General features: G+C 42.9%; 1 protein-coding gene across 4 annotated transcripts in view; it reads right to left on the reverse strand.

Moving 5' to 3' along the window:
- The window catches only part of STXBP1 (syntaxin binding protein 1), a 69,956-nt gene extending 49,032 nt beyond the window's left edge, over positions 1-20,924 (reverse strand). For 2 of the 4 annotated variants that reach the window (XM_027615357.2, XM_035723600.1), the window contains exon 1: positions 20,732-20,922. In XM_027615357.2, the coding sequence (XP_027471158.1) occupies positions 20,732-20,768 (37 nt within the window). In that variant the 5' untranslated portion in view covers positions 20,769-20,922. Of the gene's footprint in view, positions 1-19,933; positions 20,039-20,731 lie in introns of those variants that run through there. The other 2 variants (XM_035723599.1, XM_035723601.1) reach the window with 2 other exon arrangements.
- Positions 20,925-22,803: the final 1,879 nt, after the last annotated feature.

Genomic DNA, 22,803 nt, shown 5'->3' on the forward strand with positions numbered 1-22,803 from the left:
TCCTTGAACTGCAAGGACCTAGAACAGGTATCTAGCTTGATCTTGGCAGGAACACAAGATGTGGCCAGTATCTTAAATTTGTAGATGCAGCATTTAATGGCTTCAAATCACATTTCCTGACCTAAGTGGGGGTTTTCCTCCCTTTAAGTACTAAGGATTAGAGAAAATGTACTTTGGAAAGAGGGAGAAAGAATGGGATATTTCATATAATTCCAGAAACCCAGAGCAGACAAAAGATCTAGCCTGGTGGTTTTTAGTGGGGGAGTGATTATGCGCCCCCAAGAAGGACATTCAGCAATGTCTGGAGACATTTCTGATTACCTCGGCTGGAGGATGCTACAGGCATTTATGGGGGAGAGGCCAGGGATGCTGCCAAACATCCTACAGTGCACAAGCTCATACAGCCCAAAACGTCAATAGTGCTAAGGCTGAGAAATCCTGATCCAGTCCATTTTATAAAGAAAATGAACCCAAGAGAGATAAGTGACTTGTCTGTGACAGTGGTAGTAGGAATCATCTTATTTTCAAGTCCAAGATTCTCACCAGCCCAATTTGTTCTGTTCTAAGATTTAATCAGGTCTGAGATGCTAAAAAATATTTAATCTTACACAGCATGGCAAGGCCATAAGCTCAAGCTCCTTCTGGAACCAACAATTCAGCTATTGCAGAGATGTCAAACTGACAGAAGATAAAAGCCTCAGGGAAGCTTCCAGAAGGAGGAAATGCTCCCCCCACCACCACTCCAAGCCCCCAACACATAAAAAGGTCTAATTCCAGGAGGGCTGCTTCCTTTTCCCAAATCCATGTAACTGGTTACAATTATATACCAGGAAAAGAAAACATCCTCCAGGGATTTGAGCCCAGGATCAAGCATGGGAAGAAGGTGAAGCTCTGGGAAGAAAGACTGAAAATCCAGAAGCAGCTGAGTTTGCACTTTTACTGAATATGCAGGCTGGGGCTTTCCTCAAGCCAGTCTTCCATACCCTATAGAAAAGACGCTGCTGTTTACTACAGAGAGTTGGTTTCTTGTCCTCTCTGCAAGAAAGGGGCAGGGGGAAAGTGGCCAAAAGAGCCAGTCATTTTGTTATATTAAGAATCTAGGGTGTGGTGGTCCCCAGCTTCTGGCTGCTGGCCACTCCTCTCCTTCCTTCCTAGAATGCAGTTCTTATAAATGATAGTCTTATTTTCTACAGTAGATGTGTGGTAAGTGACTTAGCAAACCTAGGAAAGCTGAATCCATCTGAAGTGGAATCCTAAGCCAGCAGTAGGGAACACTGAAAACCAACCAAATGCACATAAAAGTATCCTCAACAGTTTCAAGAACTGGAAGCACCAGGTACCTCTGGAACTTAAAAGAATGTGTGTGGGGCGAGGGGGGTGGCGTGTGACAAGTATAAGGCATGTTGGTAGAAAGGTATTTGGGAAACAGTTATATCCTAAATCTCTTCTATCACTTCCCATCACTGAGTGACTGTCCTCCCAGCATGGCAGAACACCGAAAGTTTCCTCTCCAGAGAGTGTAGAGTTTGCAGGTCCCTGGACTGTGAGACTCAAGGCATAGTTCGGGGCCTGAGTCTAATACTGAAAACAGAGGTACTGAATGACCATGTGTACAGATTGTTGAGAACTACCCTCCATACCTCTGGTCCTCTTCATCTACTCAGCTCCCAGAATTCTGGTAGCCAGACCTTTATCTCCAAGCAGGAGACAGACTTCTCTCAGGAGTCAAGCCCAGGAAGAAAAATCCAAAGACACTGACACTGGGGATTCCCCAACAGCCCACCTTCTTCAGCCCCATCCAGAAGGCCAGAGCTCCAATCAGTGTTTAAGTCTCTCATCATAAGCAGCCAGACCCAACTAAAGAAAGTTCCTACGTGGAAAATAGAGACCAAAACAACAACAAAACCTGGAGGAAATAGACTATGCAGATAATTTTTTATTTTTATATTTTTTTAAAGAGAGAGACATAAAGGAAGATACCATATTCATGAATCAAGAATAGGAGGCTACAAAAAAAACTAAAATGAGCTATTAGAAATTTTTAAAGAATATGACAGCAGAAATTTAAAATTAAATAGAAAGGTTGGAAAATAAAGTTGAGGAAATCTGGAAAACACAGCAAAGAATCAAAGAGAGAAATAACTGAAAAGAAAATTAGAGGACTAGTCCAAGAGCTTCAACATCTAAATAGTACTAATTCCATAAAGAAAAAACTCAGGAGAGGAAATCATTGTGAAATTATTTTTTTTTTAAAGATTTTATTTATTGGGGTGGCTGGGTGGCTCAGTTGGTAAAGCGTCTGCCTTCAGCTCAGGTCATGATCCCAGAGTCCTGGGATCCAGTCCCGTATCAGGCTCCCTGCTCAGCAGGGAGTCTGCTTCTCCCTCTCCCTCTGCCTCTCCCTACTGTTTGCGCGCTCTCTCTCTCTCTTGCTCTCTCATATAAATAAAATCATCAAGGGAGAGAGAGAGCGTGGGATGGGAGGGGCAGAGGGAGAGGGAGAGAGAATCTTCAGCAGACTCCACGCTGAGCATGGAGCCCAACTTGGGGCTCGATCTCACAACCTTGAGATCACAACCTGAGCCGAAACCAAGAGTTGGATGCTTAACCAACTAAGCCACCCCAGGTGCCCCTGTGAAATTATTTTTGAAATGTTCCCAGAAGTAAACAGCGTAAGTTGCCAGAGGGAAAGGCCCACTGAATGTCTAGTACAGGGATCAGCAAACTATGGCCTGTGGGCCAAATTCAGTCTGCAGTCTGTTTTTGTACAGACCTTAAGCTAAGAATAGCTTTTACACTTTTAAGGGGTGGGAAAAACAGAAGAAGATGTGGCAGAGATCGTATATGGACCACAAAAACCAAAGTATTTACTACATGACCTTTTAAAGAAAAAGTTTTCTGACCCTCGTCCAGCACAATGGATAAGGACGGACATATACCACAGCAAATCACTATCAAAGTCCAGAATATTGAGGACAGAGTGGAAGTTTCAGAGGGGAAGATATGAGACATACTAAAGGATCAATAATCAAATGCCTTCAAACTTCTCAAAGGCAAAACTGGAACAAGACAATGGAACAGTATTTTTTTTTTTTTAAAGATTTTATTTATTTGACAGAGAGGGATAGGGAGAGTGGGAACACAAGCAGGGGGAGCAGAAGAGGGAGAAGCAGGCTCCCCGCTGAGCAGGGAGCCCAATGCGGGGCTTGATCCCAGGACCCTGGGATCATGACCTGAGCCAAAGGCAGACGCCCAACGACTGAGCCACCCAGGTGCCCCGACAATGCAGCAGTCTTTCAAAATTCTGAAGGAAACCAATTTCCAACATAAAATTCTATGTTCCTTCAAACTAACAATTAAGTATGAGAGTAAAATAAAGATATTTTCTGACACATAAGGTCTCCAAAAAACTACCTCCCTTTTTCCAGAAGTTCCTGGGAAGTGAGCTCCACCAAAACAGGAGAGAGTAAACCAAGAAAGGAAGATATGAAATACAGAAGACAGGATGATTCAAAATGTGAGAGGTGGGGCGCCTGGGTGGCTCAGTCAGTAGATCATGCAACTCTTGCTCTTGGGGTCATTGAGCTTGAGGCCCACACTGGGTGCAGAGATTACTTTAATTAGTTAATTAAGCAATCAATTAATTAATTAAAAAACAAATGAGGTGAAAAAAATCCCAGGAGGATGGTGAATAGATGGAGGTCCCAAGTAACAGCGGTGCACTAGAGGGAAGACCACCAGTCTCAGCATAATGTGGCTTTATAGCCACCCACACAGTCATCGTGCCTGGTGCCCTGCATTCCATTGTGTAGATGAAAGGTTCCCCTGTAGTATTATTTCACGTAGTGCAGGTCTGCCGCTGATGGTTCTTTCTACGTTTCTTGTTTTTGTTTTTTAATGTCTGAAAGTGTTTATTTGGCTTTGTTACTGAAGGATACAGTATATTCTCTGGGGTTTAGCATTCTAGGTTAATATTTTGTATCTCTCAGTCCTTCAAAGTTACTGCTCTACTGACTTTCAGCTTACATTGTTCCTGGCAAGAAATCTGCACCATCTTTATCTCTGCTCTGTATATAATGTGTCTTTTCTCTCTAGTTAATTAAAAAATTTCTTTTTATAACTGCTTTTAAGCAATTTGGTTATGATGTGCCTTGGTGCAGAGTTGCTTATGTTTGGGGTTCACGGAACTTCTTGGATCTAAGAGTTTATGGTTTTCATCAAATTTGGAAAGAGTTCAGCCAATATTTCTTCAAATACTTTTTCTGCATGCCGGCCCCCCCCCCCCCCCCCCCCCCCCGCCCCATTCTTCTCTCCTTTAGGGACTCCAATTATATATACTGGGCCCTTTGAAGTTGTCCTACAGCTCACTGATGCTTTTTGGTTTTTTTCTCCAGTCTTTTTCTATGTTTCACTTTGGACAGTTTTTATTGCTATATCTTCAAGTTCACTGTTTTTTTTTCTTCTGCAATGTCTAACCCCTAACTCTAACTCTTCAGTAAAAAGAGAGATAAAAACGAAGATAGCAAGAGGTTAATAATTGTTAAATCTATAGATTTAATTTAAATTAATCTAAAACTTAGATTTTAAAACTTAGAAGGTAAGTAGGTGATATTATACTACTCTCAATTTTTCAGTATGTTGGACCTTTTTTTTTTTAAAGATTTTATTTATTTGACAGAGATAAAGACACAGCGAGAGAAGGAACACAAGCAGGGGGAGTGAGAGAGGGAGAAGCAGGCTTCCCACAGAGCAGGGAGCCTGATGCGGGGCTCGATCCCAGGACCCTGGGATCATGACCTGAGCCGAAGGCAGACGCTTAACGACTGAGCCACCCAGGCGTCCCAAGTATGTTGGACATTTTTAATAAGATTGGGAGCAGGGAAAGAATGGGTATTACCACTGTATGAGAAACTGACCAGATCTTTCAGCCTCAGTTAAAGCCTGAAAAAAAAACTCATGACTTTAACTTGAATTTCAAAGTTCCTTAAAGGATAAGTAGGAAGGGTGAGATGACACAGAGGGAGGGACACCCCACCACATAACCAAAACAGTAAAGTTCAAAGTAACTCACCCTAGGATTATCTGAGGGAAAACTGGAAACTCTCAGCAGCTACATGATTGCCTCATCTTAAAATCCTGAAGGACTTTTACCCAAAACATGATTAGGTCTGCAGACTGAGTAATTTTTAAGGGGTCAGCCTCACAGTCGTCTATTGCGGAAAGCCTAGAGTGTGAAATGAACAGAGCAGAGGGCGACTCTTGCTCAGCTGCAATGTTTTATTTTCCTCAAATCCCTAGCAACTAGTCCCAACAATATTGATGTGTCCCGAGACCAGCGAGAGGCCTCTTTCCTTCCTCTCCTAGGGCTACACCTAGGACTCAAGAAGATGGGTGGAAAAGGCACTATGAGAGCAGGGGCCAAGCTCTGCTTCTCTGTGTTACTCTCAGTACGGGGGCTCTGAAAACCATCTAAGCCTAAAAGGTCTTCCTTCCCCCCGGCCTCAGCTGCCAAACAGAAGCAGCTTTGTTCCTACTGCCATTAAAGGAAGTTCATGAGGATCATCTGTGACTGGATTAGAATCAACTGGAAAGTCCTGAGCTACATCTAAGCACAGTATAAGTGGCCTTTCCTCCCTCACTGTTGTAACACTGCTAGTAGCTTATACCTGTCACTGTGAAAATCTACAGTGGCACAGACATGAAAATAATACTTTGTCCCCAATAGCCACAGAGAAGGGAAAAAAACCTGCCACCGTGTTTCATCCAACAGACTAGTACAATCTGACTTCCTGCTCTGGGTGGGAGTCTGGACTAGACACTTCTAAGATTGTTCCCAGAGCCAAGATTTTATACTTTGATGCCACCTTGACATAGTATAAATCCCAAATCCTCAGAGCTTTACAACTCTATCCTTATTTCCTCCTCCAACAATCCTGAACAATGAAGTTCATACAGACTTTAAGACACAGAGAGAAAAACTCTGGAAAAGTACCCAAGTGCCAAGCCTCCCAGCTTGGAGAGCAAAGACTCACTCTTAAACAAGGTGTCTGGGTTGCCGACTCAAGCTTGCTTTCAGACAGTTTGACGATGGGTCCGATGAGTCACAAAATCATAGACACTGCTCTGCTAGATTCACCTTCTTGACTCTGACTCTCAAGGCAGCTGGCTACTCTTCCTATGTCCATCCGAAATGCTGGTGTCCCTTGGGGGGAAACCCAGGCCCTCTTCTGGCCTACACCCTCTCCTGTGATCTGATCTGATCCCACAGGTTCAGTGACCTGATGATGCCCCGATCCAAATCTCCAGCCCAGACCTTCTGGGCACATCTGCAAACCTGTTTCTTCTCCTTTCATATCTCAGTGAATGGCACAACCTTACAACTGGCTGCCCAAGCCAAAAAATGGAACTCTCCCAACTCCTTTTTCTCATCCTGCACATCCAAGCATTCACGATGACCCGACCCTTCTACCTCCAATGACTCCTTCACGTCAACCTTCTCTCCAGCCACTGCTACTTCTCCACCCCTGGCAGAGTTCCCGCCTGGGTCACCACAGGAGCTTCCTAATGGGATCCTCTGTGCTCAGTCTCTCTCCCTCCCACCAGCCTTCATGCAGCAACCAAAGATCTTTCTAAATTAAAAAAAATTTTTTTTTTAATTTTTAAGTAGGCTCCATGCCCAATGTGGGGTCTGAACTCATGACCCTGAGATCAAGAGTCAGATGCTCTACTGATTGAGCCAGCCAGGTACCCCCTAAACTAAATTCTAACCATGTCGCCTCCTGACTTAAAACCGTCAGTGGTGTTCTACTGTTCCTGGAATAAAGATAAAAGTCCTTCACAGGGTAAGAAAGCCCCAAGCACCTCTCCAACTTCTCTCTGCACACTCCCTCACCCCATAGCTCCAGCCACATTGAACTTTTCTTTCTCATTCTCTTGCCAAGCTGGAACATTCATCTACTTGACTGACTCTCCCCGGGGCCCCACCAACACCATCCTTCTGGCTAACTCCTCTCATCCTCCAGGTCTCCCTCAGCCTCCCTCATTCCCCAGCCTTGCCGGAGGCTCCCTCATGTGCTTCAATATCATCCCACCATCGTGCCCCTCTCAGGGCACTTACCCCGATGTGCTACCATTGCCTATCTGAATTCCACTAGGACCAGATCTACTTATACGCCGTCATATCTACTGCCCCTAGCACAGCTTCTGGCACAGAGAGGACTGCATAAATACTGGTTGAATGAGTGAAAATCTTGGTCCCAGAACCCTCTGAAGCATGCTGAAATGGAAACAAGCTGTGATATATGGTTGGGGTTTCTCTGACATCTCAGAAATCCTCCAAACAAGGAGTGACTGTTGGAAAGTCTGATTTCAAATCTGTTATCTTCACAGCTAGGCTCCACGAATTTTTTAAAAATTTGTTTGTTTTTCTCTACTTTTCTCCATCTCTCTCTAATTTTGTTGTTGCTCTTCCCAAGATTGAAATGGGTTTTCCTAGTGTGATAAATACTTAATATCTCGCTCACTTCCTACAAGGTCAGCTTTTAGGCCAAATAATTAGTAGAGATTTAAAGTGAAACATCATGGGGCACCGGCTGGCTCAGCTGGTAGAGCATGAGACTCTTGATCTTGGAGTTGTGAGTTTGAGCTCCACAATGGGTGTAGAGTTTACTTAAAAATAAATAAATAAAGTGAAATATCAGTGGCATGAGAAACAGAAAAAAAAAAAGGGATACTGGAAATCTGCCCTCCGAGAGCTTGCAATTTGAGCCATCCATAGTTACTCCTGCTTCAGAGCCCCAGAGACACATATTAAGATCAGATCAGTGTATATCAGAAGCAAATTGCTTTGTTTTAAGCAATGCAAACTCTCCCAAAGGGCATCAGAATGGACAACAGCTAGCTGTTGTCTAGTGATTATTAGATCCTGTGTCTATCAAAAGCATAGCGATTCATTTCCTTGATTCCTCTAATAACTTATTCACTAACCTTGAGCAATAAACTAATCTCTGGAATTGTATCTGTAAAGTAATAATAACTCCTTATAGTGACTCTTCATTGTCTTCCAAGCAATTTTTTTGTATATTATTTAATGTGAGCCTTGAAAGAACTGCGTGATGCTGTGATCAGCATTCCTAATTAAAAAGAGGTTTAATAAGATGTCCAGGTCACCTAGCCACTAAGTGTGAGAACTGGGACTGTCAGCTGGATATTCTGACTTCTGGTCCAGAATTTTTTCCACTTACCCAATACTGCTTCTCATTAAAAAAAAAAATACACACACACACACAAACACACACACACACACACTCCAAAAAAATGCACAGAGGGGAAAAAGGTAAGTAAAACTCTTACATGTTGAAATTCAGATGAAGTCTTGGACACCTCACCCTAACTTTAGTGCTAGGAACAGCCCTACACAGTAGCAACTAACTTGTTGAAGCAATCAAAAAGATCAAGCTAGGGATTCTCCAAGCATTTCTCAATGAATAGGTGAGCCATGGGACTAGGGTTCAAATTTTATGGCTGTTGAATTGCTAGTGATGACTATAAAGTTTGACCTAACTGCTCCACTAAAGAAAAGATACTTCATTAGCTGCCAAACACCTGTTTTGTCTAAGAGGTGCTACATGCCAAAAAAGCCAGAGAAAAAATCTTTCAGCGCACATTCAATAAGCCCTTTATAGATCCTGTGGCAGATACATGCTCTCTTACATCTGATGGGTAACACATGTTACCTGAGTCCCAGACCACCTCTTAGGGAATTTTGCCCCAATTTAAACTGCTAGAAAAGAGGTGGGGAACATGCCTGGATGGCTCAGTCAGTTAAGCCTCTGACTTTTTTTTTTTTTTTAAGATTTTATTTATTTATTTGAGAGAGAGCATGAGAGGGGGGAGAGTCAGAGGGAGAAGCAGACTCCCCGCTGAGCAGGGAGCCCGACACAGGACTCAATCCTGGGACTCCAGGATCACAACCCTAGCCAAAGGCAGTCGCTTAACCAACTGAGCCACCCAGGCACCCAAGTCTCTGACTCTTGATTTCAGCTCAGGTCATGATCTCAGGGTAGTGAGATCAAGAAGCCCCGTGTCAGGCTCTGTGCTGGGCGTGGAGCTTGCTTAAGATTCTCTCTCTCCCTCTGCCCTCCCTACCTCCTGTGTGCTCTAAAATAAACAAACAAATAAATTAAAAAATGGCAAGCCAAAGCTGTACTCAGATGAAAATTCATATCCTTTGATACTTTGTGAGGAAAAAAATTAACCAATCATTTGATTCAAGAAATTAGAATAAGAACACATATGCACACAACATAGAAGGAAAAAACTGTTTTTTTAAAAAAGACAAGGGGGGCACTTGGGTGGCTCAGTCAGTTAAGTGCCTGCCTTCAGCTCAAGTCATGATCCCAGGGTCCGGGGACTGAACCCCACATTGGGCCCCTGCTCAGCAGGGAGTCTGCTTCTCCCTCTCCCTCTGCTCCTACTTTGCTCATGCTCTCTCTCTCTCAAATAAAGTCTTTTAAAAAATAAATTAAAAAATAATAATAAAAATAAAAAAGACAATTAAGGGGTGCCTGGGTGGCATAGTCGTTAAGTGTCTGACTCTTGGTTTCATCTCAGGATCATGGGATCGAGCTTGGAGTGGGGCTCTGTGCTCAGCAGGGTGTCTGCTGAAGTTTCCCTCTCCCCCTCCCCTGTGTGTGTGCTTGCATGTGCTCTCTCTCTCAAATAAATAAATTTTTAAAAAGTAAATAAAAATAAAAAAGAATTAAAATAGACAAGTCTCTAGCACATATTTCCATGAAAATAAAAGCACAAACAGGGTAAAATGACAAAGAGGATCATAACAACTAATAAAGGAGATATTTTCTAAATTAACAAATTTAATTTAAAGTCAATAAATTAGGGGCGCCTGGGTGGCTCAGTTGTTAAGCATCTGCCTTCGGCTCAGGTCATGATCCCTGGGTCCTGGGATTGAGCCCTGCATCAGGCTCCCTGCTCTGCAGAAAGCCTGCTTCTCCCTCTCCTACTCCCCCTGCTTGTGTTCCCTCTCTCGCTGTGTCTCTCTCTGTCAAATAAATACATAAAATCTTAAAAAAAAAGTCAATAAATTAAAAAAAATTTTAAGATACATAAAATCTTTAAAAAATAAAGTCAATAAATTAAAAAATTTTTTAAATACATAAAATCTTTAAAAAAATAAAGTCAATAAATTAAAAAAATTTTTAAGATTTTTATTTATTTGACAGTAGACAATCTGGATAAATAAATTAATCAAATATTTATCCTCGCTCCTCAAAAAGCAACAAATTCAACTAAGTTTATGGATAAATCACTTCTGACATTCAAGGAAGGGAATTTTTATGTTACTTCATCTATTCTGAAACACACAAAAAGATGGGAAACTTCCCATTTCATTTAATGAGAGAGAAATTCTGATACAGAAGATCTGAAAAAGATATAAAAGAGAGAAAAAATACACATACATAAAATATGGTGTTAAATTGTTCATTCCAAATATGTATTGAGTGCCTACTGTGTACCAGCACTGTTCTAGGTGCTAGGGATAAAACAGTGAACAAAACAGTCTGTGTTCTCAGACAGCTTACATTTGGCTGGAGGAAGCAGCGACGAACAAGTATGAAATGTCAGAGAGTGGCAGTTCAGCACAGTAAGGAGGGGATAGGAAATTCTGGAGGAAAGTTTCCATTTTATATAAAGTAGTCAAAGAAAATCTCACTGGGTAGGTGGCATTTGACCAGAGACTTAAAGGAATTAAGGGAACAAGCCTATTTCAGACATAGGGAACAACAAATACAAAGCCCTGATATGGGAATATAATTGAAATGATCCAAGAATAGCCAGAGGGCTCCAATATTAATAAATATATATGCAAAAATAATAAGTAGAATTTAACAATACAGAAAAAGGATTATACATGACAACAAAGTAAACTTTGTTTCAGAAATGCAATGATATCCAATATTATAATTAATTAGATTACATTAATGGATTAAATAAGAAAAAGCATATGATCATTTCAAAAGAAACTGAAAAAGTAGTTAATACTGATTTAAAAAACGAACTCTTGGTAAGCTGGAACTAAACAGAAATAGTTCAAATATCACTTCCTCAGGGAAGCTTTCTCTAACCTTCCCTGACTTATGCCAGGCCTCCCTGTTAAATGTGTTCATAGTGTCCTGTACCATTTCTTTGTAATTCTTAGCACAATTGTAACTATTTTTTGTACTATCTGTAAGACAACAACGTTAGAATCCCTTAAAAAAGTAAGGAGTTTAGGGGCACCTGGCTGGCTCAGTCAGTCAGTAGAGCATGTGACTCTTGGAGTCATGAGTTCAAGCCCCATGTTGGGCATGGAGCCTACTAAAAATAAAATATAATGTAATATAAATAAATAAGGAGGTTTTTAAAAAATTAATCAATCAATTTATTTATTTATGTATTTATTTTAGAAAAGGGGGAGGGGCAGAGGGAGAAAGAATCTTAAGCAGATTCCATGCTAAGGGTGGAGCCCAATGCAGGGCTGGATCGCACAACCCTGAGATCGCCACTTGAGCTGAAACCAAGAGTTGGACACTTAACTGACTGTGCCACCCAGGTGCACCACGAGGTTGGTTTTTTTTTTAAGATTTTATTTATGTATTTATTTATTTATTTGAGAGACAGAGAGAGAGAGCGAGAGAGAGAGAGTGCACCCGTGCACACAGGCAATGGGAGGGGCAGAGAGGGAGGGAGAGGGAAAGAATCTCAAGTAGACTCTGTGCTGAGCTGGGAGGCCCACTCAGGGCTCCAATCCCAGATCCCTGAGATTATGACTGGAGTTGAAATCAAGAGTCAGACGCTCAAGTAATTGAGCCACCAAGGCACCCTTAAATAAGGAATTTTAAAAATATAATTAATAAACTGGAAATAAAGACACAATGGGACCACTCAGCAACAATAACTTTTAAATTTTAAATGAATTGTCTAAAAGGACCAAATCAAAACCACTACAAGAAAAAATTGGTTTTTTTTTGTTTTTGTGTTTTTAAAGACTTTATTTATTTGAGAGAGAGAGCATGATAGCGCTTGCACACAAGTGGGGGGGGGAGGGGCAGAGGGAGAGGAGAAACAGACTCCCTGCTGAGTGGGGAGCCCAATACAGGCCCAATCCCAGGACCCTGAGATCGTGACCTAAGCTGAAGTCAGACGCTTAATGGACTGAGCCACCCAGGTGCCCCAAGAAAAAATTGTTTTGAATCAAAAGTATACAGAAAAAAGATAAAAGGTAGAAGATTAATGAAATAGATAACTGGTTAGATTTAAGTACATACCGTTTATTGAAGCTTTCTACTTTTACATTTAAAAGACAGAATAAAAATAATAACTTCAAATGAAAATAATATGTAGATTAGAAATGTAATTTTAACAATCTAATTTAAAAATGGGCAAAGAAGGGCTCCTGGGTGGCTCAGTCTGTTGGGCATCTGCCTTTGGCTCAGGTCATGGTCCCAGGGTCCTGGGACTGAGCCCCACATTGGGCTCCCTGCCCAGCAGGGAGTCTGCTTCTCCCTCTCCCTCTGCTCCTTCTCTCACTTACTCTCTCTCTAATAAATAAAATCTTCAAAAAAAAAAAAAATGGGCAAAGGAGGGACACCCGGGTGGCTCAGCCAGTTAAGTGTCTGACTCTTGATTTTGGTTCAGACCATGATCTCAGGATTGTGAGATTGATCCCTGCATGGGGTTCCACACTGGGTGTGAAGCCTGCTTAGGATTCTCTCTCCCTCTGTCCCAACCCCCTCTAAAAAATAAAAATAATAATTACATAAATACATAAATAAAAATGGGCAAAGGATCTGTGTAGACATCTTTTCAAAGAAGATATACAAATGGCCAATAAACACATGAATAAAATGCTTATCACTAGCCATCAGGGAAATGCAAATTAAAACCACAATGGAATACCACTCCATACCCACAAGGATGGCTATAACAAAAAAGACAGATAATAACAAGTGTTGGCAAGGACATTATGAAATTGGAATCTTGGGGCGCCTGGGTGGCTCAGTCATTAAGCGTCTGCCTTCGGCTCAGGTCATTGATCCCAGGGTCCTGGGATCAAGCCCCGCATCGGGCTCCCTGCTCGGCGGGAAGCCTGCTTCTCCCTCTCCCTCTCCCACTGCTTGTGTTCCCTCTCTCGCTGTGTTTCTCTGTCAAATAAATAAATAAAATCTTAAAAAAAAAAAAAGAAACTGGAATCTTTATACACTGCTAGTGGGAATGTGCAGCCACTTTGGGAAAGGAAAAGGTAACTCTTTCCTCAAAGACTTAAATATAGTTACCATGTGACCTAGCAATTCTATTCCTAGGTATCTACCCAAGAGAACTGAAATGACATGTTTAAAAAAATAAAAATAAGATAAAAATAAATGTAACATAAATTCTTCTATTCCATGAATATGGTATATCACTTCATTTATTTAAGCCTTCTTTGATTTCTTTCATCAGTGTTTTATAGCTTTCAGCATATAGATCTAGAACACATTCCATTAGATTTATACTAAATATCTCAGTTTTTTCATTCTACTGTAAATGGTACTATTTTAAATTTCAATTTCTATATAGATTTTTGTAAACTGACTTTGTATTCCACAACTTTGCTAAACTATATGCAATTCTCTTCTTCGGGTTGCTCCCTTATTTGTGAAGCTGAAGAATTATGATTTTCACATTGCAATATACCTAAGAAACTAAAATATTAAAAGTAAGTTTGTTAAAATGTCAATTCTTCCCAAACTGATCTATAGATTCAGGGCGCCTGGGTGGCTCAGTTGGTTAAGCGACTGCCTTCGTCTCAGGTCATGATCCTGGAGTCCTGGGATCGAGCCCCGCATCGGGCTCCCTGCTCGGCAGGGAGTCTGCTTCTCCCTCTGACCCTCCCCCCTCTCATGCTCTCTATCTCTCATTCTCTCTCTCTCAAATAAATAAATAAAATCTTTAAAAAAAAAACTGATCTATAGATTCAACACAATTCCAATCAAAACCCCAGAAAGATTTTTTTAAATAGAAATAGATATGCTGATTCTTTTTTTCTTTTAAAGATTTTATTTATTTATTTGTCAGAGAGAGACAGCACAAGCAGGGGGAGCAGCAGGATGAGGGAGAAGCAGACTCCCCACTGAGCAAGGAGCCCACCAGATGTGGGACTCAATCCCAGGACTCCGGGATCATGACCTGAGCTGAAGGCAGATGCTTAACTGACTGAGCCACCCAGGCATCCCAGATATGCTGATTCTATAGTTTATACAGAAAAGCAAATGAACCAAAACAATTATGAAAAAGAAGAACAAAGTTGGAGAACTCACAATACCTGGTTTCCAGTCTTACTTTAAAGCTACAGTAATTGGCACAGAATGGATGTTGGTGAAACCATACATATAGATCAATGAAACACAACAGTGAGTCCAGAAATGGACCCACCCATATATGGCCAACTGATTTTCAACAAAGAACAAAGACAATTTAATGGAAAAATGGATAGTCTTTTCAACAAATGGGGCTAGAACTGGACACTCACATACAAAAAAATTCATACACACACAAATGAACCTCCTAAATCACACCATACAAAAAAATTAACTCAAAATGGATCAAAGATTAAATATAAGGCCTAAAACTATAAAATTTCTAGAAGAAAACACAGAAAATTTATAATATAAACACAAAAGCTTTGTGAATTTGGGCTGGGCAAGGATTTCTTAGATAGGATACCAGAAACACAATCCATAAAAGAAATTGATAGATTAGAACTTCTTTTCTGAAAAATACTGTTCACAGAATGAAAAGACAAGACACAACTATGAGAAAAGATTTGTAAATCATATAACTGATAAAGGACTTGCACCCAGAATTATAAAGACCTCTTAAAACTCAATCATAAGAAAATAACCCAATAAAAAATATACAAAACATTTGGACATTTCACCAAAGATATACAGATGACACTAAATACATGGAAAAATGCTTCTCTTCACCATCAGTCATTAGCAAAAGGCAAATTAAAACCATTATACAGGGGAACCTGGGTAGCTCAGTGGGTTAAGCATCTGCCTTCGGCTCAGGTCATGATCCCAGACTCCTGGGATGGAGCCCTCGAATCGGGCTTCCTGTTCAGCAGGGAGCCTGCTTCTCTCCCTCTCTCTCTCAAATAAATAAATAAATAAATAAATCTTAAAAAAAAAAAAAAAAAACCCATCATACCAATACCTATCAGAATGGCTTGGTTTATTTATTTATTTAATTAATTAATTAATTTATTTATTTAGAGTAGGTTCCACGCCCAGCATGTATGCCAACGCTGGGCTTGAACTCACCACCCTGAGATCAAGACCTGAGCTGAGATCAAGAGTCAGATGCTTAACCAACTTGAGCCACCCAGGCTCCCCAGAATGGCTAAAATTTTTAAAACATATAATACCATGTACTAACAAGGATGCTGGTAGGAATGCAAAATGGCTGTGGAAAACAATTTGAGTTTCTTATAAAGTTAAACATACACTTATCATATGACCCATTAATTCCACTCCTAGATATTTACATATCCAATTGATCTGTTCACACAGAAACCTGTGTGTGAATGCAATTGTCCAAATGCAAATAACTAACTAGAAGTGGCAAAGTGCTGGCAAAGTGATAACCCAAGTAGTGCAGACACACAAAAGAAAAGCAGTCAACAAAAAAGGAACAAACTATAGAAACATGCAACATGATGACTCTCAAGCACATGATACTAAGGTTAAAGACGTCATATTCAAAAAGGTACATACTGTATGATTCCATTGATGTGACATTCTGGAAGAGGCAAAACGATAGGGACACAAAACAGTTCAGTGTTTGCCCGGGTCTGCGGGTGGAAGGAGAGGTTGACTAGAAAGGGCAGCACAAGAGAATTTGAGGGGGTAATGACATTGTTCTGAATTTTGGGTATTTTGGTGGTTACATAACTGTATGTAATGGCTGAAATGTGAAGAGCTGTTCACTAAAAAGGGTGAATTTTACTGTATGCAAATTATACATAGATATTAAAACTGGAAAAAATACAGTATGTATGTAATATATTTCAAAAAATACTTGTTGTATGTATGCTAACCAAAGTTTCTACAGAAAAAAGAGAAGTGTAAGAATGAATGAAGACTGCTTCTATCTAGGTGTCCTCTCAATTTCTGACACATCCTATGAATCATGGACCCATGTGAAAAAGGTATGTGCTTAATGTGCAAATCGAAACTGCATTCTTTTCCAGGGGAATGTGATTCTTACAAACAAACATGAGGAGAAATTGCTAGCAGCTAGGAAACAACAAGAAAGACAAATAGTACATTTTGAACTCCTTGCATCATTGTAACACACTGAGAAAACTTCAGGGAACAGAAATAAACTCTGGATTACAACATGGATTTACATACCGAAACGTCATCTACTGACATAAAATAGATATAAAATGCCACAGGAAATGAAATCCTCCTTCCCTGCTCTCTCTTTGTAGAGAGCAGAAAACAAATACATCTTATAGAAAGAAAATAAAGAAAGGGTAAAGATAAAGAGTAGAACTGGAAATAGAAGTTGGATCAGATTGCAATTTGTCCATAGGTTCTTCAGGCCAATTCTCCCATTTTCCAGTTCATTTGCACCTCTGTCAAGATAATTTTTTTTAAATTTTATTTATTTATTTGACAGAGAGAGACACAGGGAGAGAGGGAACACAAGCAGGTAGAGGGAGAGGGGGAGATGTGGGACTTGATCCCAGGACCCTGGGACCATGACCTGAGCTGAAGGCAAGATGCGTAACGATTGAGCCACCCAGGCGCCCCAAGATAATTTTTTTTAAAGATTTTGTTTATTTATTTGAGAGAGAACACAAGCAGGGAGGAGGAGCAGAGGGAGAGGGAGAAGCAGGCTCCCCACTGAGCAGGGAGCCTGATGCAGGACTCGATCCCAGGACCCTGGGATCATGACCTGAGCCAAAGGCAGACACTTAACCAACTGAGCCACCCAGGTGCCCCTTTCAAGAAGAAATTTATCTGAGACTCCTTCCTCCCCCAGAGGGCAGAGCTAGTCTATCTTGTGCTCAAAATCCTCTAACCCGTACTGACCCTTTTTGTGGATCTTTTCATGATGATAATATTTACTGAATTTACTGTGTGCTAAGAACTGTACTAAGTGCTGCACTATCTCATAAACACTCATAGAACCCCACAAGGTAGGCGCCTGGGTGTCTCAGTGGGTTAAGCGGACTGCCTTCGGCTCAGGTCATGATCCTGGAGTCCCGGGATCCAGTCCCATATTGGGCTCCCTGCTCAGCAGGGAGTCTGCTTCTCCCTCTGACCCTCTTCCCTCTCATGCTATCTCTCATTCTCTCTCTCAAATAAATAAATAAAATCTTAAAAAAAAAAGAACCCCACAAGGTAGGTGCTATTACTCATTTTACAGTTTAAGAAATTGAGGCGCAAAAAGGTTCCCTTATTTGCCAAAGTCACGTGGCTAATAGGTAGTGAGCCAGAATTTTATCCCAGATAGTCTAATTCCAAGAGGCCATTCTCTGAATTGCTATACGTAAAGATTCAATATCTACTGAGTCCCAAGCACTAATTCAAACACTAAGGATAGACAAGAGTAAGGCAAGGTTCTGTTCTCCCCTGAAGGAACTTCTGGTCTAGCTGGGCAAGACTAACAACAAAGACGTGCAATACACTGAGTATATCCTGTGTGGGAGAAGTTAAAGAGGGGGTGACAGGGAAAACTTGGGAGTAACAGAGAAAGCTCCCCAGGATTGTCTATGTCTATCACAACAGTATGAGTGTTCCCTTACTTTAGTCTCCCATAGTTCCTAGCAGGCTGTGAACAAACATTGCTGAATGAACAGTTTCGAGTTGACCTACCTCCTCTACTTCTGTTGGGTCTGTAGCTATGGCCATTAAAACGCAAATGAGAAAGATGTGACAAGTAGCCGAAAACTACGTTTATCTTGCTCTCCATTGTATGCTTCATTCATTGACATTCAATAAGTATTTATTGATGGCTGAGGGAGTCAGCCACTGTTCTTAGCATGGAGTACAGTGGTTAACATGCCACATAAAGACCCTGTTCTCATTCAAGTGGATGAAACAATCAAAGAAATACCAAAACAACAAACAAACAGAAAACCACAAAAACAAAACAAGCCCGAACAAGATCATTTCAGTTAATTTGAAATGCTACAAAGAAAATAAAACGAGGAAACACAATCAACAGTGACTATCCGGTGTTAATTTAGATTGGGAAGACCAGGCGGCATAGTGGACATTTAAACTGGTGCATGTTGGTTAAAAAATTCTTTATTTTACTTTTATTTTTAGAGAATGGAAAAACTAGAAACCCTGTCCAAAATTAGGAGCCAGAATTAACCTGTGTCACTGACAAAGAATTGCAATAATATTTTCCCCAAAATTTATACATAACTCAAATGTTATCAGAATAGATGCTGTTCACGCATTCACCAATTTTATGTAAAACTGATTTGCTTTCCATAAACAGTGGTCTTGCTTTATTTCAGAAAAGAAATTTTGGCCATATTGCATTATTGATTTTTTTTTTAACCTTTATGATGGCTTCTAAAAAGGCAGGGGAGTAGTGTATTAAGTGGTGTATTAAGATGCTACCGCATCAACAAGGGTCCTGGCAAAAGGATGCAAAAACTTATTTCTATAACACTTAAGGTTTTTATTTTAAAGGCACAATATTCAAATATAACATCTGAAAGAATGTAACATGTAACACAACATTCCATATTTCAAAACTTTTTAAAAAGGCTACTGAAAGGAAATGGTGTATGTAGAATAATGAAGAAAGTGGTTTTTGTTTTATTTTTTTACTAATATTGCAAGGAAATGGACATCAGGTTTTAAAAAATTAATTAACACTGATTTTGGCAAGTCATTTAACTGCTACGAGCCTCCATTTCTTTCCCACAGGTAAAATGACATTAGAGGATCCCTCATGGGTACTTCCAGCCCTAAACGCCTTGATTCTCCTAAGAAAATAGAAGGTAGATGATTCAGAAACTTTACTGCATGAGGAGGGCAGGTGTTATTGTGGGCACTTTTAAAAACTTGCCCATTTAGGCTTTAGTTTTTATAACAATTTTCTTCTGATGCAATATGTCAGGAAATGTTGTACAAGTGGGAGTATTTCCTATATATTAACGGAAAAACTGGGGAAGAAAAACAGTTGTGATGCTCAAAAGGAACGCTGCACAGCTAAAAAACATTTGATGAGAGAGCGCTGAAATAACAATCCACTGGAAAGGAAACCGTCATTTCCACCACTTTTATTCTATTTCCTTTCTTATGCTCTCCTGAAGAGAAAAACCCAGTTTTAATTTTTTCCTAAATCCGAAAGAGGTAGCAAAAGCCACAGAAATCCTTACACGTTTTTTATTAAAGAAATCGCCAAAATACTGAAGAGGCACTATGTGTCTACACCTATCATCAATCTTACTTAGCACCGAGGACACCGTTTCCAAATATCATCACCAACAGCCCTCACTCCGCTGCAGCCGACACTCACCGCCACCCATTTTTAAAAATCCATTTACGCTGAGCCTTTCATCCAAACCCATCAACAACCATTTCCTCCCTGCAACAGTGGTTTCGACTGCCCGAAACGTCCAGCCAAGCCAGGGCTGAGTCCTGCCAACAGGGAGACTGCAGACTGCGGTGCTGGGCAGGGCAGGGCCGCTCCAGCCGCCGCACACTAAAGCTTTCCGCCTCCTCCCGAGTGATTTAAGAGGGTTCGGGACCCAGATAAGACCCCGCCCTTGCAGCCACGACCCCGGAACGGGAGGAGGAGAGAGGCGGCCTCAGCTTAGCAGAGCCAAGCCTTTGGAAAAACAGGCTGCTCCTACCCAGCGGCCAGCAGCAGCCGGGGCTGGGCGAGCGGCGCGTCGCGGGCGGTGCGCGCCGAGCGGCTCCCAGGTGGGTCTCCGCAGCCGGGGACCGCGGCTCGGGCTCCCGGAGGGGGTGGGGGTGGCGGCGCGGGCCGCGATCTCGCTCGTCACGATTCACCACCAAGCAGAGTGGGAAAGAGGGAGGGACTGGAGGCAGAAAACGGAACGGAATCAGGGAACTCGGGGAATAAAGAAGGCAAGGAAGGGGAGAGGGGAGGGGGGGAAGGTGATAGGAGTGAAGAAGAATGGAGGTGCAGGGGAGGGTGATGGGTGCAGAAGGGGTGGGTGATAGGCTGCAGGGGATAAAGGCGAGGTGAAGGGGAGGGATGGGGTGCTGGGGGTTCGTGAAGGGGGAGGAAGAAGGAATGGCGTGAAGGGGGATGGGGTGGGGGGAGAGAAATGGGGGTGAGGAGGGAGCGATGGGATGGTAAAGAGGGAAGAGCGGGAGGGGGATGCAGGGGAGGGATGGGTGAAGGAGGCTGGGGTGGAGAGGGGAGGGGTGGGATGCAGGGGGAGGAATGCGGGAAGGGGAGAGCGGGGGAAGCAGGGAAGCGGGCGCCGGCCGCAGGAGGCCGGGAGGGACTTCCCTGCGAGGAGGGCGGCGCCGGAATAACGGGACCCTCCCAGCCCCGAGCCCCCCGGCCGGGCGGGGCGAGCAGCCCGCGCGGAGGCCGGGGCGCCGCGGGCAGGTACTGCGCCCCGCTCCTGCCGGGCAGCCGCAGCCCTCGCCCGCGGGAGGACCCCCACTCCACTTACTCTCTCCGACCACGGCTTTGAGGCCAATGGGGGCCATCGTGCTGCGCGAGTCTCCGGGCTCCGGGTCTCCTCAGGCGACGCCCGCGGACACTGCTACCTCCCCGGGTCAGCGCGCTCTGCCGGCCACAGCCCTCCGCTCCGCAGCCGCGCTCGGGCTCGACTGACGCGCGGACTCGTCGCGGAGGCGCGGCGCGAGCCAGAGCGAGGCTGCCGACCTGCCGGCGCGCGCGCGGGCGGGGCTGGCCGGGGGCGGGGCCTTGTGCCAGCCGTTAGCGTCACCCGCGCGCCTCCGCCAATCGCACTGCGGCCCGGGAGCTCGGCCCCGCCCGCCGAGATGCGGCTGAGCGCGAGGCGGTCCCTGGCTGGCGCGAAAGCCGCGCCCTCCCCCTCACCTCACGCGCAGCGCGCACCCTGCTGCCAGTCGCGCGCTCCTGGGGCTCAGGGTCCTAAAGTCCCCTCCGCCGCCTCCGCACCTGGCCACAGGATACTGACAAGCTCCCTCTTCCTGAAACCACGTTATGTCCTGTCTTTCCTCTTTCTGGGAACCCTCCATTTTTCGCCTGCCCACATAAGGAACTCAGAGACTCCTAACCACAACATAACTGGAGGTTTATCGACATCATCTCTCTCTCTGGGTACCTATATCCACATACCCGCCATTCACTGAGCTCTTATGTGTCAGGCTCCACGCTAAGCGCTTTACTGCATCATCTCATTAAATCCTCACAGTAATTAAGAATTGTTTTTAATCTCCATTTTCCGATTAAAAAAACCCGAGGCTCAGAGAATTGAGCACTAGGGTTGCTCTCGGGCTGTGTAACATTCATTAGCAAATATTGAGTGGTCTCCCACTACTCTATGTAAGCTACTATTCTGGGCATTGGAGCTACAGCCATGTATAAGGCAGACTCGGATTCGAGTCTTTGGGCGCTCAAAAGGCTAGAAATTTCGAAGTCCCAAGTCTGATAGGAATATGCTGTAGGACAGCTCAGGTCTCAGCATCTCCTTGCAGGAGTCCACATTACCAAAGTGGTCTCAAGTCAGTTCTTGATGGACTTTTTTTTTTAAGATTTCATTTATTGGGGCGCCTGGGTGGCTCGGTTTAGCGACTGCCTTGGGCTCTAGTCATGATCCTGGGGTCCTGGGATCGAACCCAGTATTGGGCTCCTTGCTCAGCCAGGAGCCTTCTTCTCCCTCTCCCTTTGCCTGCCACTCCCTCTGCTTGTGCTCTCTCTTTCTCTCCCTCTGTCGAATAAATAAATAAAATCTTTATTATTTATTAGGGAGAGGGAGGCAGGATCCCAGGACCCTGGGATCATGACCTGAGCTGAAGACAGATGCTTAGCTGACTGAGCCACCCAGCTGGTGCACCTCTGATGGACTTTCTTTATTAATGAGGGATGTTACTTTTTTTTTAAGTCTTAACTATTTCTTTTTTTTTTTAAGGTTTTATTTATTTATTTGACAGAGAGAGACACAGTGAGAGAGGGAACACAAGCAGGGGGAGTGGGAGAGGGAGAAGCAGGCTTCCTGCGGAGCAGGGAGCCCGATGTGGGGCTCGATCCCAGGATCTTGGGACCATGACCTGAGCCGAAGGCGGACTCTTAACGACTGAGCCAGCCAGGCGCCCCGAGGGATGTTACTTTTGAAATATGGCACAGGACTCACCTCTGGCTTCAAAGAAAAGCAAATGAGTTGAGCCAATTAAAAACTAAAAAGGACAGGAGAGCTAGAAGTCATAAAATCACTGACTACTCATTAAAATTTTGGAACAACTCTGTGAGCTAAGTCCTCTTTTCTTTCTTTCTTTTTTTTATTAAAGATTTTTATTTATTTATTGAGAGAGAGAGAGAGAATGGTAGAGAGCATGAGAGAGAGAAAGGTCAGAGGGAGAAGCAGACTCCCTACTGAGCAGGGAGCCCGATGCGGGACTCGATCCTGGGACTCCAGGATCATGACCTGAGCCAAAGGCAGTCGCTTAACCAACTGAGCCACCCAGGCGCCCTCTTTTCTTTCTTTCTTTATCTTTTTTTTTTTTTTTTAGATTTTATTTATTTGTTAGAGAGAGAGCA

This window comes from Zalophus californianus, chromosome 13 (assembly GCF_009762305.2).
Source record: "Zalophus californianus isolate mZalCal1 chromosome 13, mZalCal1.pri.v2, whole genome shotgun sequence".
Taxonomy (NCBI): domain Eukaryota; kingdom Metazoa; phylum Chordata; class Mammalia; order Carnivora; family Otariidae; genus Zalophus; species Zalophus californianus.